The sequence below is a fragment of the Cloeon dipterum genome, chromosome 1 (genome assembly GCF_949628265.1).
Source record: "Cloeon dipterum chromosome 1, ieCloDipt1.1, whole genome shotgun sequence".
Taxonomy (NCBI): domain Eukaryota; kingdom Metazoa; phylum Arthropoda; class Insecta; order Ephemeroptera; family Baetidae; genus Cloeon; species Cloeon dipterum.
Genome location: NC_088786.1, coordinates 37270439 through 37290718, shown reverse-complemented (window position 1 = coordinate 37290718; position 20280 = coordinate 37270439). Strand labels below are relative to the sequence as shown.

The 20280-nt window shown below is 38.5% G+C and overlaps 1 protein-coding gene across 1 annotated transcript; it reads left to right on the top strand.

The window, feature by feature from the left end:
* The first annotated feature begins 693 nt into the window (after positions 1-693).
* LOC135948453 (protein yellow-like) lies at positions 694-4565 on the top strand. The gene is made up of 4 exons (XM_065497747.1): positions 694-909; positions 1104-1703; positions 2082-2241; positions 4043-4565. Exons 1-4 carry the CDS (start codon positions 772-774, stop codon positions 4327-4329), a joined length of 1185 nt encoding a protein of 394 aa, XP_065353819.1. The 5' UTR covers positions 694-771; the 3' UTR covers positions 4330-4565.
* Positions 4566-20280: the final 15715 nt, after the last annotated feature.

The following is a 20280-nucleotide window of genomic DNA, read 5'->3' as shown; positions in this document are numbered from 1 at the left end:
CTTCAAAATAAAATTATTTTTGAGCATTGAATAATTTTTTAAATATGTAGATTTTCTGAAAATCGACAGACAGGACTGACAGAGAAAAGAAATGGATTCTGGATTCATTTATTGATTTAATTTTGAACGTGAAAATTTGGTTACATCTAAAAGAAGAGTGGAGATATATATTTATATTTTTTGTTTTAAAATTTCTGCCAGGATATGTTAAACTTCAGTTTATTTATTCAAGATAATTCTTTTGGAATGAGCGACAACGAGAAACGGGTGCAAGTAGTTCACTCTGTGGAAGCGATGAAGCGATGAACAGGACGTACGCAGATCGAGTGCCTTATCGTCCCACAGCGGGGATTTTTATGCTTTCGTTCTCCAACACAATCGAGTCGACAAAATTGTATGGGCCCTTAGTGTTTGAAGCTGCCAACAGATGGCGCCTCCGTATAATTTTGTATAAATTTAATTTTAAGGCACTTCCGCTGCAAATTTATACTCAATCCTGCTAGTGCACCAAAAGTTACAAAGGCGCAATCGTGATGGTTTTGCTGCAGTTCGAATTTGATGTTTAAAAACCGGCTCGAACGCGCATGCGCAGTTCACCTCTCGTTCGTAAAGTATATTTTTTCGCATTTCATATGCTTAGAAACACCAAGCGTCAACTTCACTACGGTCTACGAGTGGAATCACTTCGATTTCATCTGGCCATCAGGAGCGGACTGTTCAATTGAACAGATTAAACAAAACTTTAAACCAAAGGATGTTGAGCTACATTATATGGCTGTTTTTGGAGAAAGACTGTTCCTAAGCTTTTACAAGGATTCCGGAATTCCCGCCACTTTGGTGTGGCTGCCAACCAGCGGCACGTCAACTGCACCTCCAACGCTTGCTCCTTTCCCCTCCTGGGAATTACATGTAAGTCTCTGAGTAAAACACTGTTTTGGACTTCTAAAGGAATAAACTTTCGGGCCAATTTCTAAGGATAATTCAGCACATACAATTGCTTTTCTTTTAAAATTATCAAACGTACATAGCTGCTATTGAATTGATTTTTAAATTAACTGCTTTGAATCTATGATAGTTAACTGTTTTTATTTCCCTTTTGCCAGAAAAATGACAACTGTGATTCTATTCAGTCAGCCAAAGGTATGGAAACGGACACTGATGGTCGGTTATGGGTGCTTGATCAAGGCAGCAAGAAATGTCCAGGAAAACTTTGGCTATTCGACCTGCTCTACAACGACACAATCGAGCGCGTTCACCAGTTCCCGGCTAGAGTCATCTCTCCTTCATTTAATGAAAGATTACTTCTTGACATAGTGCTGGACAATTCGCCAGACGATAATCTAGCGTACATCACGGACTCTGATTCTGCGCACATCATCGTTTACAGCCGAAAAAGGGACAAATCCTGGTCAGTTAAAACACCAGGGAGAAAATGGTATTCGTTGGCCCTCTCTGCTAACAGGGAAGCGAGGCGTTTGTACCTTGGAAGATATGGTTCTAATGAACTCTATTCAATTTCTGTGTCTGAGCTGAAGAATGAAGGCGGAAGCGCTGCTGTAAAACTAATCGGTGAATGGACCAAATTTAACCTTTACAGAATGGTAATCGACAATGCCAATGTCTTGTATGCTGCCTTTTACCGCCAGAATTACCTCTCAAAATGGAATATTTCGGAGCCCTTTCGTGAGCAGCGATTTCATGAGGTAAAAATTCCTTTCATGTAATTTTTTTTTTAAATCTGCAAAGTTTAAATGTTTTATGTGGGCTGAGTTTAGCTTCAAACAGGATATTAACATGATTAAATTTAAACGCTTATTTTTACAATTGTTTCAACCCAAAAAAAGCGTAAGTTTTCGTCAAATTTAAAAAGTAGAAGTTAACACTGTCTTTAATTTTCTACAAAATAAACTGCCAAACTAGAGTGATAATCCTCTTGGTCGCGATTAAAATTAAAATTCACAGATTTTCTCGACGAGGATAAGTCTAAAATAATTTATTTAACTCTCCATTTATAATTTCGACTATCTTTATATACTTTGTGAGGCTAATATTATATATTAAATCACTGCGCACTCTTTTAGGTTGGAATTTTGGATTCTGGAAGGCCATTTACTTTAGCTTTGGACACGACCAACACTTTATGGATGACGGAGAGAAACAAATCTGAGAGTGGGAGCAGTAGTTTTAAACTACTCGAGGCTGCAGTCGGCGCAAAATCATATCTATTCAGCACATCCACAGGTAAATAAAATACAATGCGATATAAATTTTTACTTGTTTTTAAACAACATATAATTCATTAAAATGGGTCTAAAAACTTGAAAGTAACATATATAACACTAACTTAAACTTTTATAAATATATTATTAATTTCATTTTCCCTCTAAGAGACGCGGACAAAAAATCTCACACTGTCTGTTTTTGCTTTGGCGGCTTGACACAGCATCAAATTGTTATTATGACATCCAACGAATTCATTGATTTATCACACAATTTGCACTCACATAGTCCTAACTCAGGCAGGAGTGAAAGGTCACTTTTGGTTCACCATGCCAGTGGTTGCTTGGGTCGATATCAAAAGCCGTATAATTTTAGTCAGCAATGAATTTTTTAAATGAATCAGTTTGTCTATTCTCTTAAGAAATTTTGATCAGTTTTTTCTCTCTGAAGACGATCGAAAAATGGATTTCTGATACAAAATCTAAGATTTTTAAATCAGTTATTCCATCTAAATTGACCAGTTGCATAAACCCTTAGTTATTGAAGACTAGAGCGTATTCAAGAAAGGTTTTTCTGTTCCTGTCCTGACCTGTTCCGGGAAAAAATTTCCTGTCCTGTCCTGTTCCTGTTCCAAAATTGGATTTCCGGTCCTGTCCTGTTCCTGTTTTTTCCTGTTTTTTTTCTTAAATTTAATTCAAATTTACAAAATGGTCTTCTAATTCTTCCATATTAATATTTATACCTGTTTTTTGTTTGTTTTTAATTATTTGAAACTTCCATTTGACAGATTTTCTAAGTGTTTAAATTTTGATAGAGTATATAATTTCTAATTCATCTAATTCCCCTTTATGAACAAAACGGAAAAAATGATATGCACCCCGCACAGAATTTAGTATTCAAAAAGTGCTTAAAATGAAAAAGAATTGCAGAAAAACCTAAAAAATGTTATTTTTTGATACAGGTGATTGTTTCCGTAAAACGCTTGTTTTTTCGAACACCACTGACTATAATTAAAGAGTTGTGCATTTTAATTAAAGCTTTAGAGCAAAATTGTAAACGTCGTGGATAATTTTTAGGCTTTTTTGGAAAAATATTTATAGTTACATGAAAGAAAGTAAACATTGTAAGGCAGTATCAAAATGTAAAGTAATGCGCTGTCTATAAATGAGGTATATTTGATACAAAATAGACCAAGAATGGAATTGTTTTGAAACAAAATTCTTGTCTTGTCCTGTTCCTGAAAAATATTTTCCTGTCCTTCCGGAATTCCAGGAAAAAGCAGGAATTCTTGTTTCCTGTTTCAATTTCCTGTCTTGGATTACGCTCTATTGAAGACACCAACAGATGGCGCAACCACAGACTTTCTTAAAAATTTTGTTTTAAGCGGTTTTAAGGCATTTTTGCTGCGATTTCAGACTCAATCCAGCTATTTTGCTTTTTTTAATTAATTTGCTTTTTTTTTACGTGCTGAAAACCAAAATCAGTTCAGCCATTCGCCGTAGAAACGTTGAAAAAGATTGTTTCATTTCAAAAAATAGTTTTTCACGATTCCACGGTGATTGGCTGAACCGATTTTGGTTTTCAGCACGTCAAAAATTAGCAAATTAATTGAAGAATGCACGGTAGCTAGATTGAGTCTGAAATCGCAGCGGAAGTGCCTTAAAATCGAAAGTCTACGGTGGCGCCATCTGTTGACGGCTTCGAACACGTAGAGTTTATGCAACTGGTGAATTGGCTAAAATGATTTCAGTTTTATTTTATATTCATTTGCTTAACTGAACGATTTTAGTTCTTATAATATGTCCAATTGATGCGATTTCAGTTTCAACGGACGTTGATGAGACCTCGGAACAGCAGGAAATCACAGAATCATCCCTTCGTTATAAATCTACCCCTCCTCCCTCTTTAAAAACAATTGAAACGCAGAGTCTACTCGGAGTCTTCTTTATCAATCCGAGTCCACGGAGTCAATTTATTGGGCAGACCCAACAGCGCTCACAAAGTCTGATCTCTCTGCCGTTCCTGATCCTTTTGCAGACTTGTCATTGCGTGGCTGACCCTGAAAATGGGAAGAACGTCCATTTTCCAGGACAGCATACAGTTTTCTGATATAAAATAAAGTGGGTTGCATTTCTATGAATAGTTAGTTTAAAAAGAACCTAGAGAGATGATCATAACTCTATATTGTTTGTCGTCTTGTTTAACAGAATAAATTTTCATTATTTGTAGGAACTTTTCGAGTTAAATATGTGTATCGCATTATATTCCCTAAAAGTACTGTTGGTTTTTCTTATCTAATCAATTTTTAAATCTATATAGAGATTTTGGTCATAATAAAGAATCCTTTTCATAAAATTATTTTCTAATAAAAGCTTACAAGAGTTTTTCCAGCGTTCTGCCATGCTTTAAAAAGTAAAAAATAAAATTGGCATAAAAAAGCGATAATTTTGACACCCTTTGTGTATTAATATAATTTCATGCTTTCATTACGTTTAAAATTATAAAATTAAACAGCCAACTAGACATTGCTTTGCGTTAAGACAGTCATTATTTTCTAAATTTATTTAAAAAAATAAATTGTTGTATTAAAGCTGAAATGAAAGGCGAAGTATGTTTCCTCTCTTGTTATTAGTTCACTAAGAAAATGTTATTTTAGAAAACCACGTTGACTTAAAGCATGGGCAGCTTTGCCGTTCCTAATTTTCTCGCCGAAATACACTAAACTTGACACCACTTTTTTCAACCAAAATGACCTGACCTTGAAGAAGGCCAAGGAAAACCCAGAATCCAATACACTGAAGCGTCAGTGTGATTTACTTCTCGAGTTAAAGAACGCCGCAACAACGTTCGTGACAACCTCGGCAAAATCCATTTCTCATATCAGCAATAAGTTTTAGTAGTAAAGTCAGAGGAGTTTGTTTTTACGATGCAAAAGACTTAATTAGTTAAGAGAGTAATGCAAATTATGCGTCATAATATTGACCAAAACTTGGTTCTTTTCGCGCATTCTCACGTGACCGTTTTTCACGCCATACTCCACTGGATGCCATATCTGCGCGTCGCATGAATCTGGTCCCCGCTGGTTCAAGTAAATATTTGACAAAATTCTTTAGTCGAAACTAACGTAATTATCATTTTTCTATAAAAATAAAATCAAACGGAAATTTCATAAATACACTCGCCAATGTGCAAACAATTTTTTTTTAATATTCATTAATATCTTTATATTCAGCATTTTGTACACCAGAGTTTGCTGAAGTAATAGCGTTTCTCAATTCAGTGAAACTTTCTAAGTGAGAGGAGTTTTCAAGGTCATCTTCGGAATCGATCCTTAGCGTGGTTCGATACATGCCAAATGTCTTGAGATTTTGCAAAATATCGCGTCGCGCAATCCGAGCAATGACAATGGCGTTGTCGCTGAAGTCAATTTTGGGAAGGTCGATGTAGAGTTCTTCTAGCAGCGGCGCCGACAAAATGCTCGAAAAAGCAACTTCAGCATTCCAATCTGTGCCACTGCTTAAACAAGAAAAAAATCATGTCATATCATTTAATTTTTAATATGATCTCTTTCTCTTCATCTTTTCAAATTATATAAGCTTCTAAAATCATCCCGTTGGCCCGCATTGTTAATGCCTTCTCAGGAGTGTCATAAGCAATGGGAGTTAAATGATCAGTTCAAGGATCTAATGCTGACTACCCAATGTCAGAGATGGCAAAAGGTGGTTAGTTTAATGATTTGAAACTCTCCAATAGCTCAACGAGCAAGGAAGACTAGCCACTTTCTAGGTTTCACACCTTTCCAGCGGCTTTTTGGACAAATTGCTAGCGTTTCAATAATAGACCTCGGTGCGGAGACGCGGAGAGGCGAAAAGATGGCCACATTGGGCCCAGTAAGCTCCTTTGCAGCCGCTCGGGCCACTCAGGCGCCATGTTATCCACTCGGCGGTGTTATTTGGACCTATGCGGGACCCAGTGAACTAATAACCCACCGGAAATTCTGTGCCGAGGTTTAAAAATAATTAAAAACTTACTGTAAAAATTTAAATTAGCTGATAAATGCAAAATGACAAGTGTCGTTGAGTGTCAGAAGCTTTAAATTACCAACCAGGTTAAGAGAAAATGGTCTTTCGAACGGAAGAGTGTTATTTTTAAATGATTTCCTTACTATTCTCCATAATTCCTCCATTTAAATCGTTTCAGTTGTTGCATCGCATCAACCTGTGCATCATTTCCAGATAATACGCAATAATGTAGTTCCAAGGAGTGCAGATTGGGGCATAAGCTGAAGATTTCGCTCAAGGTCATGTTCTTCTTGCTTTCAACCCCCTCTAGAGTCAACTCCTGCAGACTCTGTCCGTTTCTTTTCATGAAACACCTCAATGCGTGCGCCGATTCACCGCCGCAATAAATCGTTGCGTATTTTATTTCCGGAAGGTGTGGAAACTCTACCATTTCTTCAATATCCTTCAATCTATTTAAATCAAGCTGAAAAATAAAAATGATGATTAATTTAAAAAATTAACCCAATTTTCGCAATATTGGAAAAAAGGAATCAAATTCTTACAATTATTTTCTTCAGGTTTTTAGCGAACCGTAGTGCCAAAAGACAATCTCGATTTTCCTTTGGGTGAAGATACAGTTCGGTGAATCGCGTATGAGCCGCATATATCGGGTTCCATGTGTCCATCGTAGTGTCTATCTTCATCCATATATTTTCAGAGTTAACAATGAACGCCTCGATGTTGACGAACACGAAGTCATCTCTGAAGGCGATGATTGAAGGTTCCTCTTCAATTATGACATCAGAAGCTTCGATCATCTTTAATTTTTCGCATCGACGAGAAATGTCCAAAATTCCTGATAGAGGGACATCAACTCCAATGATCTCAAGGATGGTCAAATTCTTGAGCTGAATAATCGATTCCAATTCGCGTATTCCAAGGTAGTTATTCCAATTGGAGATTAATAATTCCTTCAGGTTTGGAGTGTTCGACCCTAAACACCGGATGAACTGAAAACGTCATCGTAAATTAAAGTTATGGAATGAAGTTTTTAAAATGCTTTTACCTCTTGAAAACGAGAGTTGGACAACGGCCATGTACGGGATCTGCAGTCCATTGGCCTCAGATCTTCGGTGTATAGTTTTGTATAGGATTTCGAGTTGATCACGAAAGGCAGAATTGCCCATAGTTTGTCCATGTGGTTTCCTTGACCGTCACACTCTAAGTGATGGTTCTCCATCATTTGAATCACTGTCTCAAGCATCTTCTGCCGGACGGGTCCTGAAATTAATTCGTCATTTTATTTTACTCATTTTACTTTTGCAATACAGTTTTAACATTTCTGCTAAGCACTTCTCGTGGGATATGAGCTCACTGATGCCCAATAACGTGGGATCCAAATGGCTCCAAATGAGCCCAGGCCCAATTTGGCCGTATTTACGCTTCCCCGCAATGAGGTCATTTAATTGAAACGCCGGACAGTTCCCCTAAATCCGCTGGACATTTTCGTAAAATAACAAGTTGCGAGTCCTCAGTCCGTTGGGCTATTTGAGCATTTCGAGTCTCTTTTACAAACAATAATATGCCATTTGCCATTTCTGACATTTTATAGTTAGCCAGTATTGGATCCCAAACTGCTTTGATATTGAATTGCTTTGATACTCGTTAGATTTCCTTCCAAATTCAAGCCAACGAACCGATATTATTTCTTTAATTAAAATAATTTAAGTTAAGTTGAAATAATTAAGGAGTATATATCAGTCTCACGTTATTTCCCAATATTTTTTAAGGTAATTTTTTAATCTTTTGATATTGCTTTGCTTACCAATACAGGTGTTGACTAAGTCCTTGTCATAATTATCGATGTTGTCACACACGGTTTTGATAGTCAGGTCCAATAGGCTTTGCGGCATCTGTAAGAAAAAAAGATTTTAGTACAAATTGCAGTGAATAAGAGTAAAATAACATTTTATTGATGAGTCAGTTAATCTTTTGTGGCACCGAGGAATGAGAGTAGGCAGAAATAGAATTGTTAGTCGGCGTTTGATCCAATTTTCCCTGCTCTTTTAATTAGAAAGTGACGTGGACAAAAAATAAGAAGGAAATGATAAGAATGCAATCTATATCCGTTATATATTTCAGTTGCCAAATTATAAGAAATTGTTTTCCAGACCTGATGCGGTCGTTTGCGTGCATTTGAGGAAAATTTCGAATTTTTCGAAAATTCGGCAGAACAAATTCTTGAAAATAAGAAGAATGGCCACACCAAAGGTGCACTATTATAGAACAAAAATTGGTGCCATCCTTCCTACAGACCGCCATCACCGAATGGTAATCAGCACCTGCTCTTAAAAGGGCGTGCCTTGTCTCGATTGTCTCGAATAAAATTCACCCCCATGGCACCGCAAGTTAGTAATTGATGGAAAAGTGACTTGCACGGCCTTGCCCTGCTCGCATTCTCGGACCTCCGACCATCGAGGGAATCACGCCACTCGCGTCGGGCCTGGGTCAGTTGGCGCGACTTGGCGAAGGTTGGTAATATTCCGAGATGCACAAATTTTAGGTGAAATTACATTGAAAAAGGTGTTCAGGGTACTGCAGATTGACGCCAACACCAAAATACGTATCCAACAAGGGTTCGCGGTCGATGATCGGAAAAGCGGTTGAATTTTAACAAAAATAAAAGCATTTTCGTATCGAAAAGGCGAAAGAAACGTAAAATTTAAATTTAATATTTAATTTTTCTATTGGGTGCAAAAAAGGTTGGCTCCGTTGCATGACGCTCTGCAAAAACGTGCGCCACAGCCACGGGCCACCCCCTCCCCTCCCCCTGCACGCCACTGCACCGCACGCCACATCCCGCGTAACATAAGAGTTGAAAATCATCGCGCTAAATATTGTCAAAAGTGCCAGAAACTTCGAAACAAGAATAGAAAACGTGTCGTGGAAAGGATCTCGTTATCAGGTCAAGGTACCCTGAAAAATGTCGCCCATGAAAGCAGACTCAAATTCCTATTCGATGAGGGGTTAATTAAATTTGAAAAAACGAGAAATAAATAAAATTTTTCTATTGGCTCAAATAATCTCAAAAGGGTAGACAGAGGCGCGGTATTATTCCTCGTTTGGTGAAATAGGTGGCGAAACATTAATGGATCTGCGCTACGAAAAAATCGTTAAATTTCAATTTTATCCCGTGTTATTCTAAATAGAAAATTTCAAAATTCACGTTTTTTTATGTTAATTATCGAACTTGTAAAAATATGCAAACTGGATCGGGTCGTAATTTGTCTCAAAAGATTGCCAGAAAAATTTCACGTCAATTCTGTACGAGTTTTGCTCCATTTTTGTCAGCAACGCGGCGCAGGGGTAGCCAAAATTGTGCAATAAACCCTGCCGGCGCGCCTTGCCTCTCTCAAGAGGTCGAAAAGCCTTTTCCTCCCGCCAAAATTAATGTTAAAGGTTACAGTGGCAGGGTGGGCTAAAGCGGCTGGGAAGGAAGACGACCTGTTTATCACACCAATTTATTTGTGATAGCGGCCAGCGTGCAGCTTGGCTACCCAAATAAAGGACAGGCGGGGGAGCGAGAGAATTAATCTCTTGGCTCGCGTGTCGTCAGGAGAGCGAATGTGTGTGAGTGAGAGAGCAGGTGCACGCTCGCGAGAGAGGCTCTTGGCTCTTTCTCTGCCTCTCCTGTGGGCGCCCGAAAATTTACGTCGTTACACATCGGTACAGAACAATTATAATGCGATCGTAATCTCGTCAGGTTAAACCCTGACAATTTTGTTTCCCAATTGCGAGTTAGAGCGACCGAAATTTGCAAGTTTTCGCAAAAACACGAATTTTCCTCTTTTTCAAAAATTAAATTGGGTTGACGAAACTTTCATAAAATTATCTCCATTCAACAGTTTATAAATTTAGGTGGCACATTCAATTAAAATCTGGAAAAACGTGAAAAATGCAAAGTTTTATTTGTTGAAAATATCCCAAAAAAAGTCACTGTGTTTCAAAAAACTGTTAGATTTTGCAAAACCACACACGAGGCGCACCAATCACCACCCGCCGGCCCTCGGGGCCCCGCCCAAGCCCCGAGAACCACTTTTTTTAGCTTAAAAAATTCATAGCTCGACTCCTTTGGGTCATACGGTGTTAAAACAATGTTGGCTGTTCTTGCCGTAACACGCTGCGTATGAGGGGCACCATCGCTACCCTTTTCCACCCCCGCCACCCCAATCATGCACAATCATCTCGAATAAAACAATTAATTTCACGCGAACCATGTGAAAATGCAAGCTCTGCTGCTTAATTGTACTAAACACATACCTAAAAATTATTAGCTGGCAAGGTTTTTGTATTTTTATCTTGTATCAATTAGGAAAATAGGAACTCGAATGCGAGTTTAAAAAACTCTTCTCACCATTTTTGTTCCTTGTGCAGCGGCAGCGGGAGAAACACACAGTGACCGGGTGAGAGCGAACACTCGACTGCGAGTCTCCTTTTTTTAGGGAAGAATCCAGGCACCTCTTTTCCGTGCGCGCATGGCGAGTGCGAGTATTTTTGTTGCCGCAGGTAGTAAATTCGGCGGCGGCCTCAACCGCCCTCGCAGCGAATGGTTCTTTTTCTCTGCGACGCTCGACCATTAAATTACCTTTTACGTAATTTCAACAACATATTTTAATCAAAGCTCAAACAATAAAATATTTTTACATCGAACATAATTATGTTTCGAGCTCTTTAAAAGCAGGCGCCAAATATGCGAGTTAAGTGTCACGGGGAGCATCAAGCTAAACGAACTGTGCATATAATTCAAAAGTATTTTAAATTTAAGGCAATGCCAGATGGTTCTTTGTTAAAAATAATTCTTTTCAGTTGAGCAAGCCCGTTTTCCATATTTGGGTTTTTCCTGCCGCATCTCGCTGCTTCAATAAAGGCCAGTGGCATCTTTGTTCTGTTTTCCTTGCTCGGGTCGCGAGCAAACGCATCAATCACAAAATATGGTTGGTACAGCGGCGCAGGGATGAAGAAAATCAGCGGCAAGGAGAATAGAAATACGGACCGCGCGATGCATGCGGATAAGCGCGATCAATTTTTTAACTACCTGCTCCAATATTTCATCTTTTTCTTGCAGGAGTAAATTGAGTTTCCTAAATAAAATAATTTAAAATGATTTGAGGCACGAAGTTTCCGTCATTAAATAATTGAGGCGTAAAATAATCTCAGGTGTCTATATTTATTTATATTAATTTTTGTCACATCAGGAAAGAAGATATTTCATGGCACTGATTAAATTACCCCGAATTAATGACAGGATTTAATCATTAGAATGTCACTCAAGTCAATTTTATCAATTTGTCAATCTGCCAAACTGGGTGGTCGACGCAGTTCAGAGAGAGAGAAAGATTTTCGAGACGAGCTGAGCATCAAATACGCTATTTCCATCTGCTGGCCTGGAGGGTGCGAGGTCGGTTTCGAGGGAAATAAAAGGTCCGTGGAAAGAACGGCGAGGGCGAGAATAGAGTTCAGAAGAAGGAAGAGATGCTGGTGAATGCGGAGCGAATCAGAAATCGGGTAAGAGGATTATAGCGCGTGCGGGTTTAGTAAAATAATATGAATGATTTTAGCAGTTCAAAATGAAAACACGCATTTGGTATGTTTTAAATAAAATAATAAGATTTAAGTCATGATGCTGATTAAATAATAATTAAATCATTTAAATGCTCTACTATTTCGATTAAAATCTTTTTTTTAAGCTAAAACTATAACTCCCATTGGATATATCCATTTCTCATATCAACAATAAAGTTTTAGTAGTAAAATCTTTTTGTAAAAAGCTAAAAAATACTTTTTCTGAAGAGTGTATTTTAAATAATAAAATATTTTAAAGGTAAAATTATATTTCGGAGCAACAACTAAAGACCCAACACTTTTTACGCTACATTCGTTTCATTTTCGCGTGTGTCTGACAAATGTATATGCGAATGGAAGAGTACACGCGATTGGTTGAGGAGTTAAAATCTCCGACCAATTACGTGACTACTTGTTTAGACAATCAGCTCTGCTGGCCTTGCCTTGGATGAGTTCATTCATTCGTTAAGCAAGCTATGGTTTTAAATAAAAGGCAGGCAAGATTTGAGGGGATTTAAACGATTGCAGGGCCGAATGATATTGTTTGAAAGTGTTGTATCATAATTTTCAAGTATTTGGCGGCGCAGACGAGGTGAAATAATGATTTTAAGACTGAAAGTGGCGTTCCAAGTCAAGAACAGCCTAGCCTGTGTTAACACCATTTTATTTGTATGAAGTCATTTAATTTTAATTTATTATTATTTTGTAAGAGGGAAGAAACGTATTTTGACTTTTTCTTATTTAATATTATTTTTTGATGCAACGTTCTGACAACCAAATCAGTTAGGCTAGCAAATTATGGGACAGATATTTGTTAGAAATCAGCAGCCGGGGCCAGCTGTGCGATAAGATAGGTTCGCACTGCGCAGATCCAAGATGGCGTCTGGATGTGGGAAGCAAAGATCTCTTTGGATTGCCGTTCGTTTTTTCATGCCATACTCCACCCAGACGCCATATCTGCGCGTCGCACGAATCTGGTCCCCGCTGATTCTAGTAAATATTTCACAAATTTCTTTAGTAATACCTACAATACTATTCAAAATTAAATCAAATGGAAATTTCATTAATATTCTCGCCAATGTGTAAACAATTTTATTTTAATAATATTCAATTTCTTTATATTCAGCATTTTGTACACCAGAGTTTGCTGAAGTAATAGCATTTCTCAATTCAGTGAAACATTCAAAGTAAGAGTTTTCAAGAAGGTCATCCTCGGAAATGATCCTCGTGCTCTCATACATGCCAAATGTCTGGAGATTTTGCAAAATATCGCGTCTGTTAATCCGAGCAATGATGGTGGCGTTGTCGCTGAAGTCAATTTTGGGAAGGTCGATGTAGAGGTATTCCAGCAGCGGCGCTGACAAAATGTTCGAAAAAGCAACCTCAGCATTCCAATCTTTGCCGTGGCTAAAAAAGAAAAATTTGTCAAATAATTGAGTTTTTAATATTGTCTCTTTCTCTGGATTATTTTAAATTATAAATGCTTCTAAAAACAAACCCGTTGGGCCTCATTGTTAAGGCAATGGGAGTTTATTGAGCAGTTCGGGGATCTAATGCTGACTACCCAATGTCAGAGATGGCAAAAAGTTGTTTGTTTAGTGACTCGAAATGCTTGAATAGCTGGGAGAACCCACCACTTGCTGGTTTGCGCACCTTTCCAGCAGCTTTAAGGAAAAATGCCTGGCGCGTTTCAATTAAAAGCCTCGGGGCGGGGATAAGAAAAGATGGCCACATTGGGCCCAAGCTCCTTTGCGGCCAATCGGGCCACTCGCAGGTTCCATGTTATCTACTCGGTGGTGTTTTTTTGACCTATTTGGACTCAGTGAACTAAAAATCAACCGGAAATTCTTTTCAGAGATTCAAAAAAATTAAAAACTGACTGTCAAAATTAAAATCAGCTGATAAATGCCAAATGACAAGTGTCGTTGAGTGTCAGAAGCTTTAAATTACCAACCAAGGTTAAGAGAAAATGGTCTTTCGAGAGGAAGAGTGTTATTTTTAAATGATTTCCTTACTATTCTTCATAATTCCTCCATTTAAATCGTTTCAGCTGTTTCATCGCATCAACAGGCGCATCATTTTGAGCCAATATGCAGCAATTTAATTCCAAGGAGTGCAGATTAGGGCATAAGCTGAAGATTTCGCTCAAGGTCATCTTCTCCTTGATGTCAACATCAAATAGAGTCAACTCCTGAAGACTCTGTCCGTTTCTTTTCATGAAACACCTCAATGCGTGCGCCGATTCATCGCCGCAATAAATCGTTGCGTATTTTACTTCAGGAAGGTGCGGAAACTCGACCATTTCTTCAATATCCTTCAATCCATATAAATGAAGCTGAAAAATAAAAATGATGATTAATATAAGAAATGAACCTAATTTTCGCAATACAAGAAAAAAGGAATCAAATTCTTACATTTATTTTCTTCAGATTTTTAGCGAACCGTAGTGCCAAACGAAATTCTCGATTTTCCTCTGGCTCAAGAGTCAATTCGGTGAATCGCGAATGAACTGCAAATATCGGGTTCCATGTGGGCATCGTAGTGTCTATTCTCATCCATATCTTTCCAGATTTAAGATTGTACGCCTCGATGTTGACGAACACGAAGTCATCCCTGAAGGCGATGATTGGAGGTTCCTCTTCAATTATGACATCAGTAGCTTTGATCATCTTTAATTTTTCGCATCGATGAGAAATGTCCAACATTCCTGATAGAAGGACATCAACATTAAGTATCTCAAGGAAGGCCAAATTCTTGAGCTGAATAATCGATTCCAATTCGCGTTCTCCAAGGGATTTATTTTGCCAATAGTAGATAACTAATTTTGTCAGGTTCGGAGTGTTCGACCCTAAACACCGGATGAACTGAAAACGTCATCGTAAATTATAGTTATAGAACGAAGTATTTAAAAGTCAATTTACCTCTTGAAAACGAGAGTCGGACAAGTGTGTAGTGGATCCGCAGATCATCTTGCGCGTCAGATCTCTGGTTTCAAGTTTTGTATAGGATTTCGAGTTGATCACGAAAGGCAGAGTTGCCCATATTTTGTCCATGTGGTTTCCTTTACCGTCACACTCTAAGCGATGGTTCTCCATCTTTTGAACCACTGCGTAAAGCATCTTTTGCCGCACGGGTCCTGAAATTAATTTGTCGTTTTATTTTACTCATTTTTCTTTTGCAAAATACAGTTTTAACATTTCTGCTCAGCACTTCTCGTGGGATACGAGCTCACCAATGCCCAAGAATACGGAGCGGATAACATGGGAAATGGGACCCGAGTGGCTCCAAATGAGCTCAGGCCCACTTTGGCCGTATGTACGCTTCCCCGCGCTGAGGTCATTTAATCTAAACTTCAGAAATTTCCCCTAATTCCGCTGGAAATTTTCGTAAACCAACAAGTTGTGAGTTACCCACTCTTTGGGCTATTTGATCATTTCGAGTCTCTTTTACAAACCATAATATGCCATTTTTTTATTTCTGACATTAAATAGTTAGCCAGTATTAGATCCCTGAACTGCTCAAATAACCCGATTGCTTTGATACTCCTGAGATTTCCTTCAAAATTCAAGCCAACGAACCAACATTAGTTCTTTAATTAAAATAATTTGAGTTAAGTTGAAATAATTTAGGAGTATATATCAGTCTAACGTTATTTCCCAATATTTTTTTAGGTAATTTTTTTAATCTTTTGATGTTGCGTTGCTTACCAATACAGATGTTGACCAAGTCCTTGTCATAATTTTCAATGTTATCAAACACGGTTTTGATAGCCTTGTCCAATAGGCTTCGCGGTTCCTGTAAGAAAAAAGGTTTTATGAAGAAGTGCAGCGTATAAAAGTAAAAGTAAAATAAAAATTTATTGATGAGCCAGTTAATTTCTTATGGCAACGAGGGATGAAAGGCAGAAATAAAATTTATAGACGACCTTTTTGATCCCATTTTCTCTTTTTCAAACAGACACTGACATGGACAAAAATAAGAAGGAAATTATGAAAATTAAATCTACATCAGGTCCATATTTTCAGTATCCAAATTTTAATAGAAGCAAACCATTTTCACTCTTGAAATCTGTGTGCTCTCATTGCATGTAGTGAAAATACCGTAAAAATTAATTTAAACTTTTCTACGGGTGCGATAAATCCGAAAATTGGTTTCCAGACCGGATGCGGTTTTTGCGTGCATTTGAGTCATCAATTAAATATCTTAAATTTTCATCTCTTTGGAATTTGTCGTAAATTTTCGATTTCCTGTGTTCGTTACGGAAAAAAGCAATTTGGGAATTAAAAAAAATTTCTCCAACTAGGATTTTGCTCGCATCGGATCATACATTTTGTCTTAAAATTATTCCTGATAATTTTCGCTTCGATTGTGGATCTTTTTTTTACTTTTTTTTACTTCTTTCCATTGGCCGGAGATATTGTCGGCGGAAGTTTTAGGAGCCTACTTTCCCCCTCTTATCACCTGTATAACGCGACCCTTCTATGCGCTAGCAAGCGGGGAGGAAGAGGATTGAAACCTAGGCCTATAAGAAGAATAGCCACACCAAGGGAGCACTTTTATAATTATAATTGGGGCCATTTGCCTATACACCGATATCACAATACGGTAGCCGGCACCTGCTCTGCAAAGGGCGTGTCTTGTCTCGAATAAAATTCACCCCCACGGCACCGCAAGTTAGTATTGATGGACAAGTGGCTTCAGTGCCGCTTGGCCCTGCGGGCGTCCGACGGGTCTCTCCACAGCCCACCTGGCTCCCTGGCTGCTCGCGCCCTCCGACCTCCCCGGTCCGACGGGTGACTGATTGTCGAGAGAACCGCGTATGGCCGCGAGGTCAGGTGGCGCGACTCGACGAAGGTTGGTGGTTTTGGTAAGAGGAGCCGTGACAGAAATGCGTCTTTTATTGTCAGTAGTGCAACTCGTTTTATTTATCTATAGTCTCGTGGTAGAAGTATTAGTAATTAAAACACCCGTATATGTAGGGCGGGTCTGATATGAATTAGCTTATTGAATATTCTCGCAAGAAATCTCATCCTAGCCGGAGAGATAACATTTCGTTTCGCCTGCTGTCGTGCGAGGCTAAAGGTGCAGTAAGGGTGCACTGCACAAGGTTAGAGTTAAAAAACATCGCTATGAATTTTCAAATGTTCCAGCCTTATTATGGTTCATCTGGCGTAAGAAACACCACCCTTAGGCCCGCGGGGCCTCTGCTCGGCCTCAACACAAAAAAATTTGAACTGTCAAAAGTCGCGTTTTTTATATTTAAAAATTCATAACTTTGCTCCTAGGGCTCATACGGTAAAATAATAACGTTGGTTGTTCTTGCCGTAAATTTCTGCGTATGTGGAGCCTCATCGCAACCCTCTTCCGCCCCGTCCACCCCTAAACCCGCCAAAAATTGACGCAGGAGTGCAAATTGGACGAAAACCAGCATGCATGCCGTATTTCAAGTAAATTAAGGGAAACAATAGAAAAATAATCCAACAAAACATTATACACTCAACATTGAAAAAAAGTAAAACAAAACTTATTTTTTAAATAATTTGAGAAACTTAAAAACGAAACAGCCAACAGTATATTTCTTTAATTTAAAAAAGGCAAGTGCACGCTTTCATTTGTGCTCACATCAAGGAAACTAAATACAATAGCACAGAATAAAACAATTAATTTCACGCGAACCATGTGCTCCATCCAATTTAAATTGAATGCTTGGCTGCTTAATTGTACTAAAAACACGCCTCAAAATTATTAGCTGGCAAGGATTTTATATTTTTATCTCCTATTAATTAAGGACAGGAACTCGAATGCGAGTTAAAAAACTATTCTTACCATTTCTGTTGCGTGTGCAGCTGCAGCGGGAGAGAGAACAGAACACACACGTAGCGAGCAAGCGAGGGTGAATGCACGACTGCGACGCATCTTGCTTTTAGGGGAGAGTCCAGTCGCCTCTTTTTCGTGCACGCATGGCGAGTGCGAGTATTATTGTTGCCGCAGGTGGTCAATCTGGCGGCAGCCTCAAAAGCCCTCGCATCTTCCCTCCTTTATTGCTGCGATGGTCATCCTATTTATCCTCCCACGCTGTTTTTCTTCTTGCATTCCAGCGTATTTTTGATGATTTCTAACTGCGTGCAGATGCAGAGGGAATAAACAATAACCTTTCACACAATGCGACGGATCCCTGGCCCAGCCACCTTCGGCAGCCTCTCCAGCAGCGCGGAAAAAGGCCAGTGGCATCTTTGTTCTGCAAACGCATCAATCACAAAATATGGTGGGTGCAGCGGCGCAGGGATTAAGAAAATCGGCGGCAAGGAGAATAGAGAGACGGACCGCGCGATGCATGCGGTTAAGCGCAATCATTTTTTTTTAACTACCTGCTCCAATTTTACAACATCTTCTTGCAGAAGTAAGTTAAGTTTCCTAAATAAAAATATTCAAATTAGTTAGAGACGCAAAAAAGTTTCCTTCATTAAATAATTGAGGCGTAAAATAATCTCAGGTGTCTATATTTATTTATATTTATTAATTTTTGTCACATCAGGAAAGAAGATATTTTATGGCGCTGATAAATTTAGCCCGAATGAATGACAGGATTTAATCATTAGAATGTCACTCAAGTCAATTTTATCAATTTATCAATCTGCCAAACTGGGTGGTCGTCGCAGCTCAGAGAGAAAAAGGTTTACGAGACAAGCTGAGCATCAAATACGCTTTTCCATCTGCTGGCCTGGAGGGTGCAAGGTCGGTTACGAGGGAAATAAAAGGTCGTTGTCCATTGAAAAAACGGCGAGGGCGAGAATAAAGGGGAGAAGAGGGAAAAGAGGCTGCCATGGAGGATGGAGCGAGCTAGAAATCGGGTAAGAGGATTATAGCGCGCGCGGGTTTAGTAAAATAATATGAATGATTTTAGCAGTTCAAAATGAAAACACGCATTTGGTATGTTTTAAATAAAATAATAAGATTGAAATCTAATAAGATTAAATAATAATTATATCAAGTAAATATTCAGATTAAATTCATTTTTTTTTCAAATTTAAGCTAAAATTAAAACTCGCATTGGATACATTCATTATGATTCGAGCCAGTAGAATAAAATCTGCTCGTGAAAACTATTAGTTCACCAACATTATGTTATTTTAGAAAAGCACTCGACTTAAAGTATGGGCAGCGTTTTGGACGTGAATCAATGGTTTTGATGCTGAAAAAGACTTTCCAAATCCAGAACAGCCGTGCTGGTAAGTGTCAACTTCATTTTGCGTGCATGAAGTCGGTTCTGGGTTGAGATTGTTTTTAATACACCCCTATTTTGTATCAGGAACGTAATGAATTTTGGCTTTATCCAATTAAATACAATTTTTTGATGCAACTTTCCGACAGTCAAATAAAATACACTAGCAAATTATGTCACAAAATTTACCAACACTAGCTACATTTCGCGCTTTTTAACGTGGCGGTTTTTCATGCCATGCTCCACCGGACGCCATATCTGCGCGTCGCACGAATCTGGTCCCCGCTGATTCTAGTAAATATTTCACAAATTTCTTTAGTAATACCTACAATACTATTCAAAATTAAATCAAATGGAAATTTCATTATTATTCTCGCCAATGTGTAAACATTTTTATTTTAATAATATTCAATTTCTTTATATTCAGCATTTTGTACACCAGAGTTTGCTGAAGTAATGGCGTTTTTCAATTCAGTGAAACTTTCTAAGTAGAAGTTTTCAAGAAGGTCATCCTCGGAATTGATCCTCGTGCTCTGATACATGCCAAAAGTCTTGAGATTTTGCAAAATATCGCGTCGCGCAATCCGAGCAATGATGGTGGCGTTGTCGCTGAAGTCAATTTTGGGAAGGTCGATGTAGACGTCTTCTAGCAGCGGCGCTGATAAAATGCTCGAAAAAGCAACGTCAGCATTCCAATCTTCGCCGTGGCTAAACAAGAAAAAAATTTGTCATATAATTAAGTTTTTAATATTGTCTCTTTCTCTGGATTATTTTAAATTATAGATGCTTCTAAAAACCAACCCGTTGGGCCTCATTGTTAAGGCCTCAAAGCAATGGGAGTTAAATGATCAGTTCAAGGATCTAATGCTGACTACCCAATGTCAGAGATGGCAAAAAGTTGTTAGTTTAGTGACTCGAAATGCTTGACGAGCTGGGAGGACCCACCACTTGCTGGTTTGCGCACCTTTCCAGCGGCTTTAAGGAAAAATGCCAGGCGTTTCAATTAAAAGCCTCGGGACGGGGATGTGAAAAGATGGCCAAATTGGGCAGAAGCTTCTTTGTGGCTACTCAGACACCATGTTATCCACTTGGCGGTGTCATTTGGACCTATGGGACTCAGTGAACTAATAACCCGCCGGAAATTCTTTTCAGAGGTTCAAAAATAATTAAAGACTGACTGTAAAATTTAAAATCAGCTGATAAATGCCAAATGAC